Genomic DNA, 15109 nt, shown 5'->3' with positions numbered 1-15109 from the left:
TTCTTTTTTGGCTCATGACGCCTTGCCCGCCAAAATCTTCTTGTGAAAATCCCTCCAGTTCGCCTCGCACTGCCCCTTGACAACGCTCGCCAAAAACCGTGAACACTTGACCTCAACGACCTCCTCCAACTCCAGCCCACCACCGCTGGCGTCCTTGACGCGCCAGCGGGTCTCCAGCACGACGTTGAGTGGACAGCTCGTGCGGACGAAGCTGCCGTCCTTGACAAAGGTAAAGTCGTAGTCACTGACGGCGTCGCTGTCCCAGATGCCCTTTGGCAGGAGAGTCGGCACGGTGTCGGTGACGGTGTAGCACTGCGTGGAGGCGATGGGCTCGATGTCCTTGGGCACCGTAGGCGGAATTTCGGGCGTGCGCTTGGTGTAGTTCTTCATGTTGGGGTCACACTGGATGTGGTGCTCGGCGTCGTGGATGAGGGCGATGGCGTCCTCGCGCGACATGCCTGCAGGCAGCGGGGTGGCGTGTGTCAGGGTTACTGTGGTGTTCAACATTTTGGCGACGTCAATTGTCTGGAAACCCGATAAATGAGTAGCAGTTGCTGCAGTCTGCAATATGTTGTCTTGAATGGAAATTGGTGAGCGTTGAAAGACTCAAAAAACACAACGTTGATGATTTATCTAAAGTAGTTATGTTGTGCAAAACTATGACCGACGCTATGCCGAACAGGTCCAAACAAAGAAACTCAAATTAAAGACATAGGCGACTCGGGTTGTCCTCAAACTTCGTGGTATGGGGAAGTTGCATGTGATACACTTGACGTGTCAGATGTGGAGTCCTGCCAATTGCTTTCCACAGATCCGAACACGGTGTACGCAGTGCAGTGGATGACGATGGATTTCCGCGTATGTTCTCCTAAGCTTGGAGGCAATACCTATTTCTCTCCACATTCCGGAGAGGCAGAGATCAGATGAAGAGCAAAAGAACGAAAAAGGATAAGCGGTGCTGCGCGAAGCATGCATCGGGAACCATGCATCGCGAGGAAGGTCTCTAATGGCCTGGCGTCTGGCTTTGGAAACTCTATCCAACTTCCCGCGCCTCATGCATTCAATGCATTAATTGACGGCAACTTAGTACGACAGGGGAGGTTTGGCAGCGGCAGATAATTCAATCATGTCGCTGTCGACTACGGAATCGGTGGAGCGGCACGGTCCGGTCGGGGCTGGCATGCCGGACCCGTATGCGAATGCGGATACGGAGAGCCGGTGGCTTTGTTTCCCTACCTAGCTCTGCGAAATAACACCGCTGCCGTATGAAACTTCGGATCCGGTCTGGCTTGACAACACCGCCTACTCACCATCGAAGGTACTGCAAGTGGTGGCTCGCAACCAGTTTGCATTGACAACAGCGAAGACTAGAGACACGGGCATCCTGATCGGTGGAACTGAATCCGATATTCGTTGTAGCTGTGGCTTCGTTACATCACTTTTCATGAGCAGAACTGCCAAATGACCAGCAACCATTTATCTCAGCATGCCGGATTTAATCCAGTGAGGAGGGTCTTCTGAGAGCCAACATCCAACTTTATATGCGGATGTGTGATCCCAGATTAAACAAGTAGAGTGCTAATGAATACAAGTAGAACCGACCCATGTGTCCAGGTCTCCAGATTCAAAAAGCCAGAATCCCGATGGAAAGACCCAGGTCGCGCCCACCCCTCACCATGCCAACTACCCAAAGCCCGAAAACGTAGTCCTCGTCAGCAAACCCGAGGTCGCATCTGTCCCTCGCCCTTGCGGATTTCTGAAGACAGAGGAGTTCTCATGGGAAACCCAAGGATCATATCTCTACCTGAAGATATGCGTAATCCTAGCTGAATCAAAACGCAAAAGAAAAATGGCCAACGCAGCCTGCGAATCAGACTCGGCGCAACTGATCCATATCGACCTTGACAATCTTCTCAGCGGTGAACAGCACAACGGCGCTGCCGATGTCAGCACTCAGTGTGTCGATGCCATTTTCCAAATGGCTGCTAGGGTTCGCGTGGTCGGCGACGCCGGAGATCACGTAAGAGTGATTGCCTATCAGACGCTGCTCGTGAATCCACTCCTGATTATGAGGGATGAGCACCTTCTGATGAATCACTTGTGTCTCCACAACGTCGTGAAACTTCTGGGCAACGATCCATACCTCAAGATCGTGGAGCATGTAATGGTGTGCCTGCTGCTTGATCATCGCGTACATGGGGTAGTCGAAGCCATTGCGCGAATCCCAGAAGAGGGGATAAAGGCCCGTTCGCAAGTAACGAAGAATATGGGCGAAGAGATCGCCGTCGTTGTCAATGTGAAAAACACCGTCGTGATACCAGTTGCGGAAATCAATAGAGAATAAATTTCTGAACCAGGGGCTCTTCTCAAGTACTTCAAAGGTGGTAACGAAGCGACGACCGCCAACCTCAATCTTGACCTGGCTTCTGTAGCGAGGAGTTTGAGCGAAGTCAGGCGGAGCATTGGTGTCCTCTGGAAATTCTTGGCCGAAAAATGTATGACTGGCAGGAGTTGGCAAAGTGTTCGAGCCTCCCTGTGTAACCGTGGACGTAGCGAGACGGGTCGAGGTACCCGCGTCGAAGCTCATGTCTGCGTTGGACTCGGTGTTCATGGGGAAGGTGTTACCCATCTGGAAATTGGCGTTCGAACTGGAAGCAGAAGTTTTGTGGTACTGACTGCCATCTGTAGAGGTAGCACTCTCGGCGTAACCTGCAGCTTGGGGGACCACACGCAGTTCGTTGGAGAATATTTCGGGATACTGGCGAGACCAGAGAGGGTTGGTGTAATAATCAGGCTCCTTCTTAGGCTTGAAGAGTGTAGGCTTGCCATCCTTGAGCCAAATTTTGGGCTCGAATCCTTTGTCCCATATGACGGGAGATAAAATGGACTCGGGTGCCACTTTCACATCATCAATGTCCTGTTTGAAGGTCTGATTGGCGTCATTTGAGTCTCCGCTGCTGTCTTCAGCCTTGGCGGCTTTGCTAAACGGAGCAACAGCAAATCGGACTTTCTTATCAGATGGAATTGTGTCAGACGCAGTAACTTTGAGTACACCATGTAAGGGGGTGGAAGTCACGAGAGAGGTCGAAGATGGGGAGTGGTTTCCTTCAGCAGGCGCTATATCGGTTTGGGGAATCTTAGAAATGAGGTCAGACTCAACACGAGGGGTGGAAGGCAGAGGAGAAATTTTCTCAGTCAACAAGGCGCTGTTTCGTAAGGCCTCTGGAATGCTGCACATGGCCTCTGGTGAGTTGTAGTTGGTCGACGGCAGCAGATGGGGATTCTTATCTATGTTTTTGTCAGAACGAAACACCTTCATCTTGTTGCTGTTGGGCAAACCGGGCGTACCGTAAGTGGTCGACGCCAGGAGTTGAACTTCCTCGAATGCCTTTTGATTTGCCATGGGCGGCTGGTTGGAAAGACCCGCTTGCGCATTGCCTTTTGCACTGGCGTGGTTCTTGCTGTAGATGCGGTCGCGATTCTCATCAGACGATGGGGTATAAGGCACAGCGGGAAGAAGAACGGCATCTGCAGTATTTTTGTCCACAATTTTGTAGGAGCTCGAGGCTCTCTTGTGACGATGAATGGGCGACTTTGTAACCCGACTCGGGATCAAAAAACTCGGAATGACTTTCTGGGTGACGTCAACCACAGCAGAGTTCAGATCTCGAGCCACCTCATTGATGTGGTCGTCCATGTAAGTGTTGGCAGACGTCTTATTCTGAGAGTCTTGCTCAGTTGAATTGGTGAAGCCATTCTTGATGGGTTCTTCCTCCTTCCCCGAGGCTACCGAGTACCGAGCGGTATCCCCAGAATCATCTGGCCCGCGACCGAATAGGGCAGAGATACGACCTCTGCGACTGTTATTGTCACCCGGCGAGCTGAGGGGAGCGGTCTGCTTGCCGCCCAGTTTCTTTCTCGACATTGGAAGTATAAGGGCAGACTTGGGGGTGTTGGTAGACCGTATCTCAGTGTTGGTGGGGTAGGGGAAGGTCTATGCAATGTTAGAACAATGTACAATGAAAGGAATATAATGGACAAGGAGGAGGAGAAAAGGTTCCAACTAGTCTCGACAGCTGTTTTGGAGTGAGACGAGCCTGGCATTTTTGGCTGATGTGCTGCTGCAGTCACTGCAGAATGAGGGCGAGGGCCATCCGCATACAGAACCTTGCATCGCCACGGGGATACCAGTACATTTGTGCTCACCACCATTTACATAAGTGCCAGCTCTCCGTAAAGGGCATCAGGTGCGTTTTCTAAAGACCAAACAAAGGGAGGTTAGAAACGAGAGTTTTGGACAGAAAAAGGAGTGCACACAGACACACACCGTTTGCTATTGAACAATATCAATATTTGTGACTTACACAGTATAGTTCAAAGGTGTCAGAGGCTTCTCCTCGTCTGAAAAACGGAGCCTTCTGGTGTCAGAAATAGATATATTGTGTGGGTAAGAACAATATTGTCTCGTTGCGATCACTTCAAGGATGTAAACACAAATTGGTATAACCAGTGCTATGGCGAGTTCAGCGAGCGGATGGAGTGAGTAAGGTGAAGAAATATAGAGTCTGGCAACCTTCGAGGTTCAGAAGCAGGAGCGACCTTCGCAAGAAAAAGTATGGTAGGTATGAGCACTAGGTAGGGCCGCTCCTGCCTTCAATACCCACCTAGTTGTTTACTCCAACTTCCTTTAGTTATGCAGCATCTGATAAAATAGAACGGCGTGTGATGGGATGGCAAGAACTCAGCTTCCGGCTCCTCGCTCCTTCCTTAGGCGGGTGGGCAGGTAGCGTGGTGGGCAAAAGCCCGAGAAAGCTGGTTGACGCACGGTCTTGACTCCATCTCACCATTCCCCTTTACCAAACAGCCATGCTGTACCCTCTCGTCTCTGCAATCGCTCTGTGAGCGACTGCGTACAAGTCTTCATGGATTCGGAGCCACATCAACCCTGCCATCTGTATCATTTCACAGACAAGGCTCTACGAAAAATGATCTCGGCAGAAGTACATCAGACTGACGAACGTCGTCGGGGCCGTGTCGGATGAGCTAGCTTGCGCCTCGACTTAGACTGACAATGGAAGCAAGATCAGAAATCACGTTATGCTACCACGGCGGAAAAACCCAAGATAGTACCTGGCCCAAAAAGTTGCGACGATGTCGCCGTAGCTTGCAATCGAGTAACCTGATGGTAACGAGTTTTGGTGTGTGCATCAGAATCAGAAGCGTCCGAACCCCACTGGGCATGACGGGCGTGCCGATAGCGCTCGGGCGTGCACATAAGCCGCATAGTCTCGGTGTTAGATAGAGGGGTCCTTCAAAAAAATATTTCCCGTCCATATCGCGATCGCATCTTTTGCAATTGCCAGCCAGATCACAAAACCCCCCACAATGGCACCCTCTTCAACACCCAGCCAGGCCGAGCTGGACCGGCGGAGGGTAAGTGAAAGAAGCCACAGTGGATGCGATTGAGCACTGAGTACTGACGAGGCTGCGTCCCAGATAGTCGGCATCAACAAGGAAACCGTTACCGATGTGAACTCAACCGATTACCCGGGCACCTACGCCGGCGAGGACCACGCTTGGGATCTTGACCGCTTCGCCTCAAACTTCCGCGTTCAGTTCCACTACAACGCCCAACACGAGGCATCCTTCTCCCTCATTGGCGTCGACGCCTCCATCGCCAACGCCTTCCGCCGCATTCTCATCGCCGAGATCCCGACCATCGCCATCGAGAACGTCTATATCGAGAACAACACCTCTGTCATACAGGACGAGGTCCTGGCCCACCGCCTCGGACTCATCCCCTTTACCGGCAACCCTGAGGGTATCCACAAGTTTCTCAAGTGGTACCGCAAGCCCGAGCATGGCGGCAAGGGCTCCTTCGATTACAACACCGTCCAGCTGCGCCTGCGTGTGGAGTGCACCCGTAACCCAGACGCCGCTCCTGGCGAGACCGACCCGAACAAGGCCTTCCTCAACTCGAGCGTCTACGCCAAGGATATTGAGTTCGTACCTACCGGCCGCCAGCTCGAGTTTTTCTCTGGCGAGGATGCCATTCGCCCTGTCAACCCGGACATCCTCGTCGCTAAGCTGCGGCCCGGCCAGTGCATCGAGCTCGACATGCACATGCACAAGGGCATCGGCGCCGACCACGCAAAGTTTTCGCCTGTCGCCACCGCCTCGTATCGTCTCATGCCCACCATCAACATCACGCGACCGATTCTGGGCCAGGACGCCGAGAAATTTGCCAAGTGCTTCCCCGAGGGCGTCATCGGCATCGACAAGGTCACAAAGAAGGACGCTGCTGTCGCTGGTAGCGGATATGAGGGGCACGAAGGTGAAAAGAAGGCTGTCGTCAAGGACGCTATGAAGGATACAGTCAGTCGCGAGTGCTTGCGCCACCCCGAGTTTGAGGGCAAGGTCAAGCTAGGCCGGGTACGGGACCACTTCATTTTCTCCATCGAGAGCACGGGACAGTGGGACAGCGATGAATTGTTTTTGGAGTCAGTTAAGCAGTTCAAGACGAGGTGTATCCGTCTTGAGCAGCAGGTCATCAACATGGTTAGATGAAGCTCCACTGCACATGTACCATACCTATAGATATCCCGTCATTTCTGTTTTGCAAGGGTTGGCTGGCAATGGCAAGAAAAAAGTTAATCACGACAATGGTTTTTATCCTTCTATCTTGCCTCTAACTGCGCGGTCATGCTTTCACTCGCTCTCCTTTTGCTACGTCTACGGCAAAACATGCTGTCGTTATCATCCACCATTAGTCATGAAGCTCGAGTTCGTCTTATACCGTCGTCTTGAACCGCAGATAGAAGTTGAACTGGAGAGGAAACGCAGGGTCCGTGACGAGAACATTCTGCCCGTCTTCCAACTCGAGCTCCTCGATTGTTTTATCAAGGTTGGGCCGTGTCTGCTCTTCCAAGCTGGGCGGGGACTGCATGTACAGAGTTTTGTTGTCGGCTCTGATGGATGGCCTCTTCAGCTGGGCCTCTGGACGGACGGCGAATGAGTCCAGGAGATCCTGTAATGTAGTCTTGGGGTCGACCTCCAGAGGCCGCGACCGTTGTCCACATACAGGGCAGTCGTCCTTCTTTTCGTGCTTGAAGGTGTAGGTGTAGATGCTGTCGTTACCAGAGTACATCATGTAGTTTTCTTCCATTCCGAGCGTCGGTGCAGCCGAGCTGGCAAGCTTGAAAGCTTCATTGCAGCATGCTGCTGCGATGATGGCGTTTGTGGACGCGATGGCGGGGATAATGTTCTTGATGACCCCCTGTGTGAGAGCGTACGTCACGCCCGTGATATTGAACTCTTGAGCACGGGCAAGGGCCTTCTGATAGAGCCAAGACACATGGGTAGAGTCGTCTTTGTCCAGTTGAGGGAACGGTTTCTCCTTTTCCCAGGCGATAACATGCGCCCACTCTATACAGTGTTCGGGTTGGCGTGGGATAGAGGCGATAGTACAGAGGGGAACAGCGGCTCGTGGCGCATGCATGTCCAATTGGCACTCGATGCAAGAAGTGATTGAGGGCACAATAACTCGAGCTTGTCCCTTGAAGCCCTCTGTACCTCCGTCTATCATGGGAATCAGGGAGTCGGGGTCCTCACCCTCCTCGGCGATTTGAACAAGCGTTGCATTGATCCATCTCCGTGCTTCAATGCTGTCCAAGCCACAAACGACGAACTGGAACTGCTTGTAGAAGTCATGGTCGAAATCCTGGATGGCGCAGTTGTGGGCTGTGATCTTAACGCCTTTAACACGGCGCATAACGAACTGGGCCGCGACCTCGGCCTTGGACTTGCCCACGTCGGACTTTCTAAATAGAAATTGCCGGTTGAGATTCGAAATATCGATGGTGTCTGATTCAGCCATTAGCCCAGGCTATCGCACTGGAAGCAGACCAATGTTTACCCATATCGATGACATGTATGTCCTTGAACTTGGACATAGCTAGGTTCTTCAGAATCTCGCACCCTAGCCCACCAGCACCGCTTGGTAAATGTCAGTTGTACCGTTTTCTAGTCAAGGAAGGGTTCACGCACATGACCCTGTCGAATCATTGTCAGCAAGCAGGCATAAAGAACTAGGTTATTCCTCAACTCACAAGACTTTGATCTTGTCAAACTGCTCGAAAGCTTCCTCTGTTCCGGCGAAATCAGGATCGCTGAAAGGGCCTGGACTCTTGCGAATGTTGTCGAGGTAGGTCCTGATTCACGACAGGATCAGCACATGGATACAACAAAGCCATTTGGGGTGTTGAAGGCGGCGGCTGGGGGGACTCACCATCGCTTTCCTTCGTCAACAACAGCAGTCAGTCCAGTCCCAGTTGCAGTTGGAGCAGCAGCTTCAGTAGCCATGTTTGGAAGTATCAAGTTGACTACCTAGGCTGCAAATAAGGTGGTTGAGAAGGGACAATCAATCAACCGCTCGGGTCGTGTTCTTGGTGAAGCCGAGCTTCGGTAGGTGGAGGGGCCGATATGATGAAATGCCCCTAAGATGCCTGGGAGCTGCGTCTGTGCACGGTAGATGCCATCAAAGTCTTATCGATAGGTGGGGGCGCTATAGCAGGGGTGTTTGTAAGATGGTAGGGTGAACCGAAATACGTCAGTCACAGTGTTGTCACTATATTTTCAACCTGAGGTGCCTGGGTTCAGGGAGGAAACAGTTGGGTTCCTAATTATTATCTGGTGTTGGGTACGAAGGTAGAGGAAACTCTAGATAATCATCACCAACATCGTTCTCTATACGCTGCCTGCACGCTAGGGAATACATTCTACCGGTTTCTCCTTAGTAACATGCCCATACCGTCGTTTATTTCTCAACACTGTACTCAGCACAATGGATGACTTCTTTACTCCAGTCAGCAAGACCTACTTGAAAGCAAGACCCGAGGAACCTCTTTCGCAAGAATTGAACCCGAGCAAGAAGCCCGCACAAATCGCACAACAAGATTCCAACATAGCCACCGTTGGAGATGCTCTGGAAACCCTGAAGAACCAGCCGGATTATGACAGCCTCACAGCTGTTCTCAGTTCTCTCGACCATGGCACGATTGCCGCCGCAGGCTTCAACGTAGCATCGCCGAGCCCCGAGGCCGCGCAGATTATCCAATGCTTGGTTGTGGAAATCATTCCCAACTATTGGCCCCTACTCAAGGAGGAGGCTCTTGGGAACTCGAGTACCCAAGACACCGATAGCCCAAGGGGCCTTGAGTTGCTGCTGAAATGTCTGAGGAATGTCACGGGCCTCAACGCCGTCATCACGCGCATGAAAGCATTGATCCAGGAATCTAAAGCTGTCGCCCAAGACGTGAAACGGTCGGATCTGGCACTCAGTCTAGGTGTCTTGCTCGAGGTTTGCTCGACGGTGCTGGGCAAGCATGAGCACCTCGCTATGCTGTGGACTGCAAGCAGCTCAGGACTAAGCTCTATGGTTGAAAGGAGACCGATGGCGCATGAGTTTACGGCACTGATTGCAGGTGGAAGACTCATTTCAGTTGCAGCCGAGGCCGATGCCATCGCTAATGCAGATAGGATCAACAAGAACAACCTCTGGATCGCAAATGGACAGGATTACAGCAAGTGGTTGGGCAGGAGCATAACATACTGGGCGAAAAGTGACATTTCATCCAATGATGTCAAGCTCTGCTCTGATTTGTTTACGCGGTCTCTTCGCCTGGGCTACTCTGGTAAGTTTCTGTTCTCTCAAGTCATCAAGTCATCCGATCTCAAACAGAATCGTTAACGTTCTTTCAGACGGTCTAATGAAGCAGCTCATCAGCGACATGCTGCTCGGTCCGGAAGAAAACCGCAATGCCTTCTTCAAAGTTTTCGGTCAATTCTCCCAGCTCGAACAGAAGAGGGTGATATTTTCTGCTTTGCAGTATTTACCCGAAGCGTTCCTCAACAAGCTGGACGATGCGGAGGCATTGGAGCCCAATGTGGCTATATCCGCCGCTGCGGGTGTCATTGAGAAGATAGTTTCTAACGATGAAAGCCGGAAAGCCCATCTGGTTTCCTGGCTAACTAGCTCAACCGGTGCTGGCCTCGGTGACGGTGTTGGGATCAGGCGTGCGGTCTTAGCTGCACTCGCACAAGACAAGGAATGTGCTGCTCTCGTCTTTGAGAAGAGCCTTTACCAATTTGGAGACCAACTCTACATCAAGCACTCTCCAATGATGCAGCAGCAAGGTAAGGTCCTGTTTGTTCTTCTCAATGTCTGGCCATGTGCTAAGCAAAATTCACAGCTCATGCCCAGGTCCTGCTTCTGAGCGCTAGCTACGTCAACAGATTGTCGCCCCTGAAGCTCAAGATGCTGATGCGGTCTTCGGGTTATCTGAACATGGTATCTAACAGAATCGGCGCCTCGCAAGAGAAAGCCAGATTTCTGGGTATGGCAGTAGGCGAAGCACTTTCTGGCCTCATCGATGGTGGAGACAAGAAATTAGATTTCAAGATGGAAGAGATGGAAACTGAGGAAGCCAGGTTCTACAAAAACCTCGTCAGGACTTTGGACAACATAGGATCCATCGAAACCTTGATCACCACACCAAAGGCGGTAGAGAAGACGCGGCAGTTGGCAACGAAGCCGAAACGCCCTGAGCCTGCGCCAAAGCCGAAGCAAACAGTCACCCCCTCCAAGTTCGTCATCCAGGAAGTCTCAGACTCCGAGAGCGAAGACGAAGACCTCGTTTCCTACGCCAAACCCGTCGACGATGCTGAAGATTCGGACGAGGACGCCACGCTCGTACGTCGCGACAAGCCGAAAGCTCCCGTCTACATTCGTGACCTTATCGCCTATCTACGCGACACAGACAATTACGACAAACAGAAACTTGCCCTCACTACCGCTCCGCCCCTGATCCGCCGCAAGGCTAATTTCGGCACCGAGGTTTCTTCGCATATTGATGAGCTCGCAACCCTTCTCGTTGGTCTGCAGGACAAGTTCGAGATTGAGGGCTTCAACGAGCTTCGCCTCCAAGGCATGGTTGCTACCGTTGTCGCTCAGCCACAGAAGATGGGCCAGTGGTTCGCAAAGACCTTCTTCGACGGCGATTACTCCATCTCCCAGCGTGCCTCGATTCTCATAGTTCTTGGCCTTAGCGCCCGTGAGCTCGCCGGGTTCGAAAAGTCTGAGCACGCCGCCGCCGCTTCGTTCCCCTCGAAGCGTCTCCCCGAGAAAATGGAGGCGCTGTACCTTGACCCCTATACCGCATCAAATCAGCCTTCATCCTCATCGAGCCTCAAGGCCATTCCCACCAACGCCCTTGACACCATCGCCAGCTCCTTGATTTCTTCCTTCCTGGCCCCCATAGCTGCCAACGCAGCAGACGCGACCACGGGCCCCGATGTCCTCAAGCTCTCGACCTTCACATCTCGCCTTCAATCCAAAACCCCCAAGAAACCTCGCGTTCGCGCCATCCCCAACACAACGGCCTCCATGCTTGCCACGTCTTACTTTTTTCCTTTGACTGCTCGCTTCCAACATGCACTGCGGTCCCGCTCCGCCCGCTCTGGCATTTTCATCCAGCCGTATCTTCTCTCTCTTTATCTTAAGACACTGGCTGTTCTCATCCACGCGGCAGGCCCCTCGACGCTGGCACTTCCACAGATGACGGCTGAGCTCTGGGATCTGCTCCTCGGCGTGCGCGCCCATGTCAACGGGGACATTCCTGGGACACACGCGGTGCTTGTCGCGTTGGCTGCTATGCTCGAGGTCAACGAGGCGTCGGACATGCGGCGTTTGTGCGAAACGCATCCACGTGAAGTCGTCGAGACGCAGGAATGGGTCAGTGGGGTGTTCAATGGCACACGTGGCGAGGGCGGAGGGGAGGAGAACGATGTCAAGATGCTTTCTGCTGGGGTGCTTGTCAAATTGCAGGAAGCGACGGAGAGGTATCGTGCCTTGCTGTTAGGTGATATGATCGGTTTTTCATAGAATAGTCGCACAAACATATTGCCGTCTTAAGGAACGGATGCCATTACCAAACAACAGTATGTGACTATTGCCCCGCATGAAGAAAACACTGTCCTTGTGCCCCGTCTGTCATCCAGGTCATGATAGCAATACAAGTCCTTCTCCCGTGGGCCATGCCCATGAACGCCGTCATTCCTCAAGAAGCGAGGTTCCTAGCCATATTGTCTGTCGTACTGCTTCATATGTATAAACAAGAGTCGAACAGTACGTTGAAATTCCTTCAGTTTGTCTCTCCCATAAAATCTTGTCTTCCACCCTTACGCACCGGCAGCGTTGAGAGATACTGGTTGGCATGACTAAGATGCTCGCCAAGACTCATCGCCATTCGCCTCAGCTCTTCTTTTACTGCATCTGCGCTGGCGGAACCTTGCATTACCTCCACCGATGGGGGCGCAGGTGGTGGCGGCAACGGGAGAATGCCACTCTCACGAGTACCCGTTGAGCGTGGGCCACCCAGGGGGAGAACCGGCTGGGCGGCTTGCTGAGGAGTCAGGTACTCGGGATCTGAGTAATCGGCGCTATTGACGCTGTTGAACGACCGGTGCGTGTTCAACCTCAGGCCGCCCTGGCCGTTTAAAGGTCGGACGGTGGCGCCAGGCTCAGCCATAGAGAGGTCAACAACGCTCACGTCATCGTCTCTGGGAACCTTCGAAGCAAAGTCGGAGTCGTCCGAAACATAAATCGAGGGTTCTCGGTTTGATAATGGCACATATATGGACGGTTCGCGATTTGACGCGGGGACATATATGGACGGCTCCCGGTTGGTCATGGGGACGTACAACGAAGCGTGGCGTTCAAGATCGAATGGGTTTGCCATGCCGACATCTGAGCCGCTCACAGAAGCAGCGTCTGAGTTCGCCGTGGAAGGGCGGGTAAGCTCCGGCATCGCGTCGGCCAGGCCCATATCGAGATCGATCAGGCTGCCAGTTGATACGCGGTTGTTCTGGTAGGTGGTTTGCGGAACCATGAGCTCGTCAAGGTCGATCAGGCTGCCGCTGGATTCTCTGTTGTTCAACTGCGAGTTCGGTCGGGGAACCATGAGGTCACCGCCGTAGTTAGGGGCCGGGGCTGGATCAGTCTGGTTGTGGAACATCTGAGGGCGAGATGCGGAGTTCGGTGCTGGGCGGTCCTCCTGGAGAGCAGGGAATACGAAGGGACGATCATCGCTAAAAGAACGGTCTTCGTTTAATGGTCGATCCTCGTTAAAGGAGAACCTAGACATTTCTGGGTTCGCCGATGCTGGCGGAGCCATGGAAGGAAACTTCCAGTCCTGCGTCTTCCTGTTCGGATTCAGATCCGCCGGGTCGCTCAGAGGCGGTTTGTTGAAATCCGGCTCATCTCCCATATGATAATCAACAGATGCACGCGGTCCACCAGCTCTAATAGTATTCATGTCGACAAAGTTAGAGAGATCGCTGCCGGACAATGACGCATCGAGGTCAATGAGCGATTCTCTCACCGCCGTCGACTGAAGAGAGTCGTCTCGCAAGGGGAGATCTGAAGCGGGGGGGGGAATCGGCCTGCCATAATAGGCCCGGGAGTTATCCTCATAGTTGGATATCGTATTCGGATCGAACACCTTCTCCAAAGGCGCCTTCATGGCGGCGAGCTGCTGTGGTGGCGGTCTCCTCCGAGCCTTTGGCTTGGCTCGCGACATCTCGTCCAGAAGCACTGGGTCGAAATCCACGTTTGAGCCATACACATCGTAGACCGCCTGAGCATCTGAGTTTTGAAACACCTGTTGGTCGAATGCCATTGTTGTGCTAAAATTCCACTCGTCATTCGCCATCGCCGTAGACGAAAAGTCGGAGTCGTCCATGCCCGACATGCCCTGGGCTCCACCTGGAGCGAAAAGGGATTTGCGGCTACCGCCTTGGGACTCCCAAAGCTTGAAGCCTTTAACCAACAAGGCTAGTGACGAGGCCGGATACTGTTGGGCCGTGTTGGCGATATAAGGATGTTTCTGAACCTCTTCGATAGTTGGCCGTTTCGCCGGATCTTCCTCCAAGCAGTACGCAACCAGGCTCTTCAGCCTGTCGGAGTACTGGTCGCCCTCAAGCCGTGGCGTGTGCGCTTTGATATAGTTTCCAAGCTGGTAAACGTCGATTCCAGCCATAACGTTCGGCGGAAGGCCAGATGCAATTTCAAATACCATAGAACCAAATGCCCAGATGTCAACCTCTGTACCATACGACGTCGACTGGTCGAAAAGTTCTGGTGCCATCCAGTGAGGTGTTCCAATGAACGTTGATCGTTTGTCAAACTTGGTCTCAATAACGCCAGCGACTCCAAAATCGCAGAGCTGTACCCCGCCAGACTCGGTAACCAGAACATTGGCGCACTTGATGTCGCGGTGGATAATTCCCTGACGATGAACCCAGGACACGGCTTCGGCGACCTCCCTGAGAATAGGGATGATCCATTTCTCTTGCAAGCCGCCAGGCGCCGTGGGCTTCATGAGCGTCGCTACACTACCTCCAGCGCAATACTCGGTGATCATCCACATGGATTGGCCGACAGGTAACGCGTCGATGACATGGTTGATGTTTTTTGCGCCGCTGTCACTGAGAAGCTTCAGGGCGTTCACTTCAGCCAAGAACTCCTTGAACGTGTCGGCAAGCTTGGGGTTGACGGTGTCGCTTTCTTCGATGTCAATGATCTTTACTGCAACAAGCATGCTGGTATTGATGTCGGTTGCTTTGTAGACGCGCCCAAAACTTCCCTTGCCAATAAGTTCATTGAGAAGATAAGGCGGCTTATCCTGTCCAGCTTTTGCCACCTCATCGTCCACCGCCGCCTGCATCTTTTTGGCATCTTCGAGGGCCTTCTGCTTCGTAACCGAGAAGTCGGGGCCTCGCACCTGAAGCGACATCTTGGGCGGATGATGACCGATGACAACGGTCCTGAAACTGTGCACCTTTTTTTTCCCTTTTCAGATGGGTGTGTATAGACAAACCAAATCAGTGTGAAAGTCTTGGGCCAGGGTCAGTTGATCTTTGTTGTTCATTGATGTGTATGCCAAATAGGCAAGATGTTCTGAGAAGTTAGGAGTATTCATTGAGGTTAGGAGCTACGGATACTGCAATCTGATACGCCCAAGTTCAGGTCAAACACAGGGGTGAGGTCGCT

The 15109-nt window shown here is 52.6% G+C and overlaps 6 protein-coding genes across 6 annotated transcripts; 2 read left to right on the top strand and 4 right to left on the bottom strand.

The window, feature by feature from the left end:
• Positions 1-12: 12 nt before the first annotated feature.
• On the bottom strand, positions 13-507 carry GLRG_10414 (uncharacterized protein; the record flags this gene model as incomplete). Its single annotated transcript, XM_008101099.1, has 1 exon — positions 13-507. One exon carries the CDS (start codon positions 505-507, stop codon positions 13-15), a length of 495 nt encoding a protein of 164 aa, XP_008099290.1.
• Positions 508-1870: 1363 nt separating this feature from the next.
• On the bottom strand, positions 1871-3925 carry GLRG_10413 (uncharacterized protein; the record flags this gene model as incomplete). The annotated part of the gene is made up of 1 exon (XM_008101098.1): positions 1871-3925. One exon carries the CDS (start codon positions 3923-3925, stop codon positions 1871-1873), a length of 2055 nt encoding a protein of 684 aa, XP_008099289.1.
• A 1460-nt stretch (positions 3926-5385) lies between these two features.
• On the top strand, positions 5386-6567 carry GLRG_10412 (RNA polymerase Rpb3/RpoA insert domain-containing protein; the record flags this gene model as incomplete). The annotated part of the gene is made up of 2 exons (XM_008101097.1): positions 5386-5433; positions 5497-6567. 2 exons carry the CDS (start codon positions 5386-5388, stop codon positions 6565-6567), a joined length of 1119 nt encoding a protein of 372 aa, XP_008099288.1.
• Positions 6568-6790: 223 nt separating this feature from the next.
• GLRG_10411 (ThiF family protein) lies at positions 6791-8361 on the bottom strand (the record flags this gene model as incomplete). The annotated part of the gene is made up of 4 exons (XM_008101096.1): positions 6791-7863; positions 7916-7995; positions 8109-8210; positions 8288-8361. 4 exons carry the CDS (start codon positions 8359-8361, stop codon positions 6791-6793), a joined length of 1329 nt encoding a protein of 442 aa, XP_008099287.1.
• A 481-nt stretch (positions 8362-8842) lies between these two features.
• On the top strand, positions 8843-11941 carry GLRG_10410 (telomere length regulation protein; the record flags this gene model as incomplete). The annotated part of the gene is made up of 3 exons (XM_008101095.1): positions 8843-9692; positions 9760-10194; positions 10251-11941. 3 exons carry the CDS (start codon positions 8843-8845, stop codon positions 11939-11941), a joined length of 2976 nt encoding a protein of 991 aa, XP_008099286.1.
• Positions 11942-12200: 259 nt separating this feature from the next.
• GLRG_10409 (uncharacterized protein) lies at positions 12201-14852 on the bottom strand (the record flags this gene model as incomplete). Its single annotated transcript, XM_008101094.1, has 1 exon — positions 12201-14852. One exon carries the CDS (start codon positions 14850-14852, stop codon positions 12201-12203), a length of 2652 nt encoding a protein of 883 aa, XP_008099285.1.
• Between the last annotated feature and the right edge of the window lie 257 nt (positions 14853-15109).

The sequence above is a fragment of the Colletotrichum graminicola genome, assembly GCF_000149035.1.
Source record: "Colletotrichum graminicola M1.001 genomic scaffold supercont1.60, whole genome shotgun sequence".
Taxonomy (NCBI): Eukaryota; Fungi; Ascomycota; class Sordariomycetes; order Glomerellales; family Glomerellaceae; genus Colletotrichum; species Colletotrichum graminicola.
Note: the sequence above shows the minus strand (reverse complement) of the source record. Positions and strands in the feature narration are given on the sequence as shown.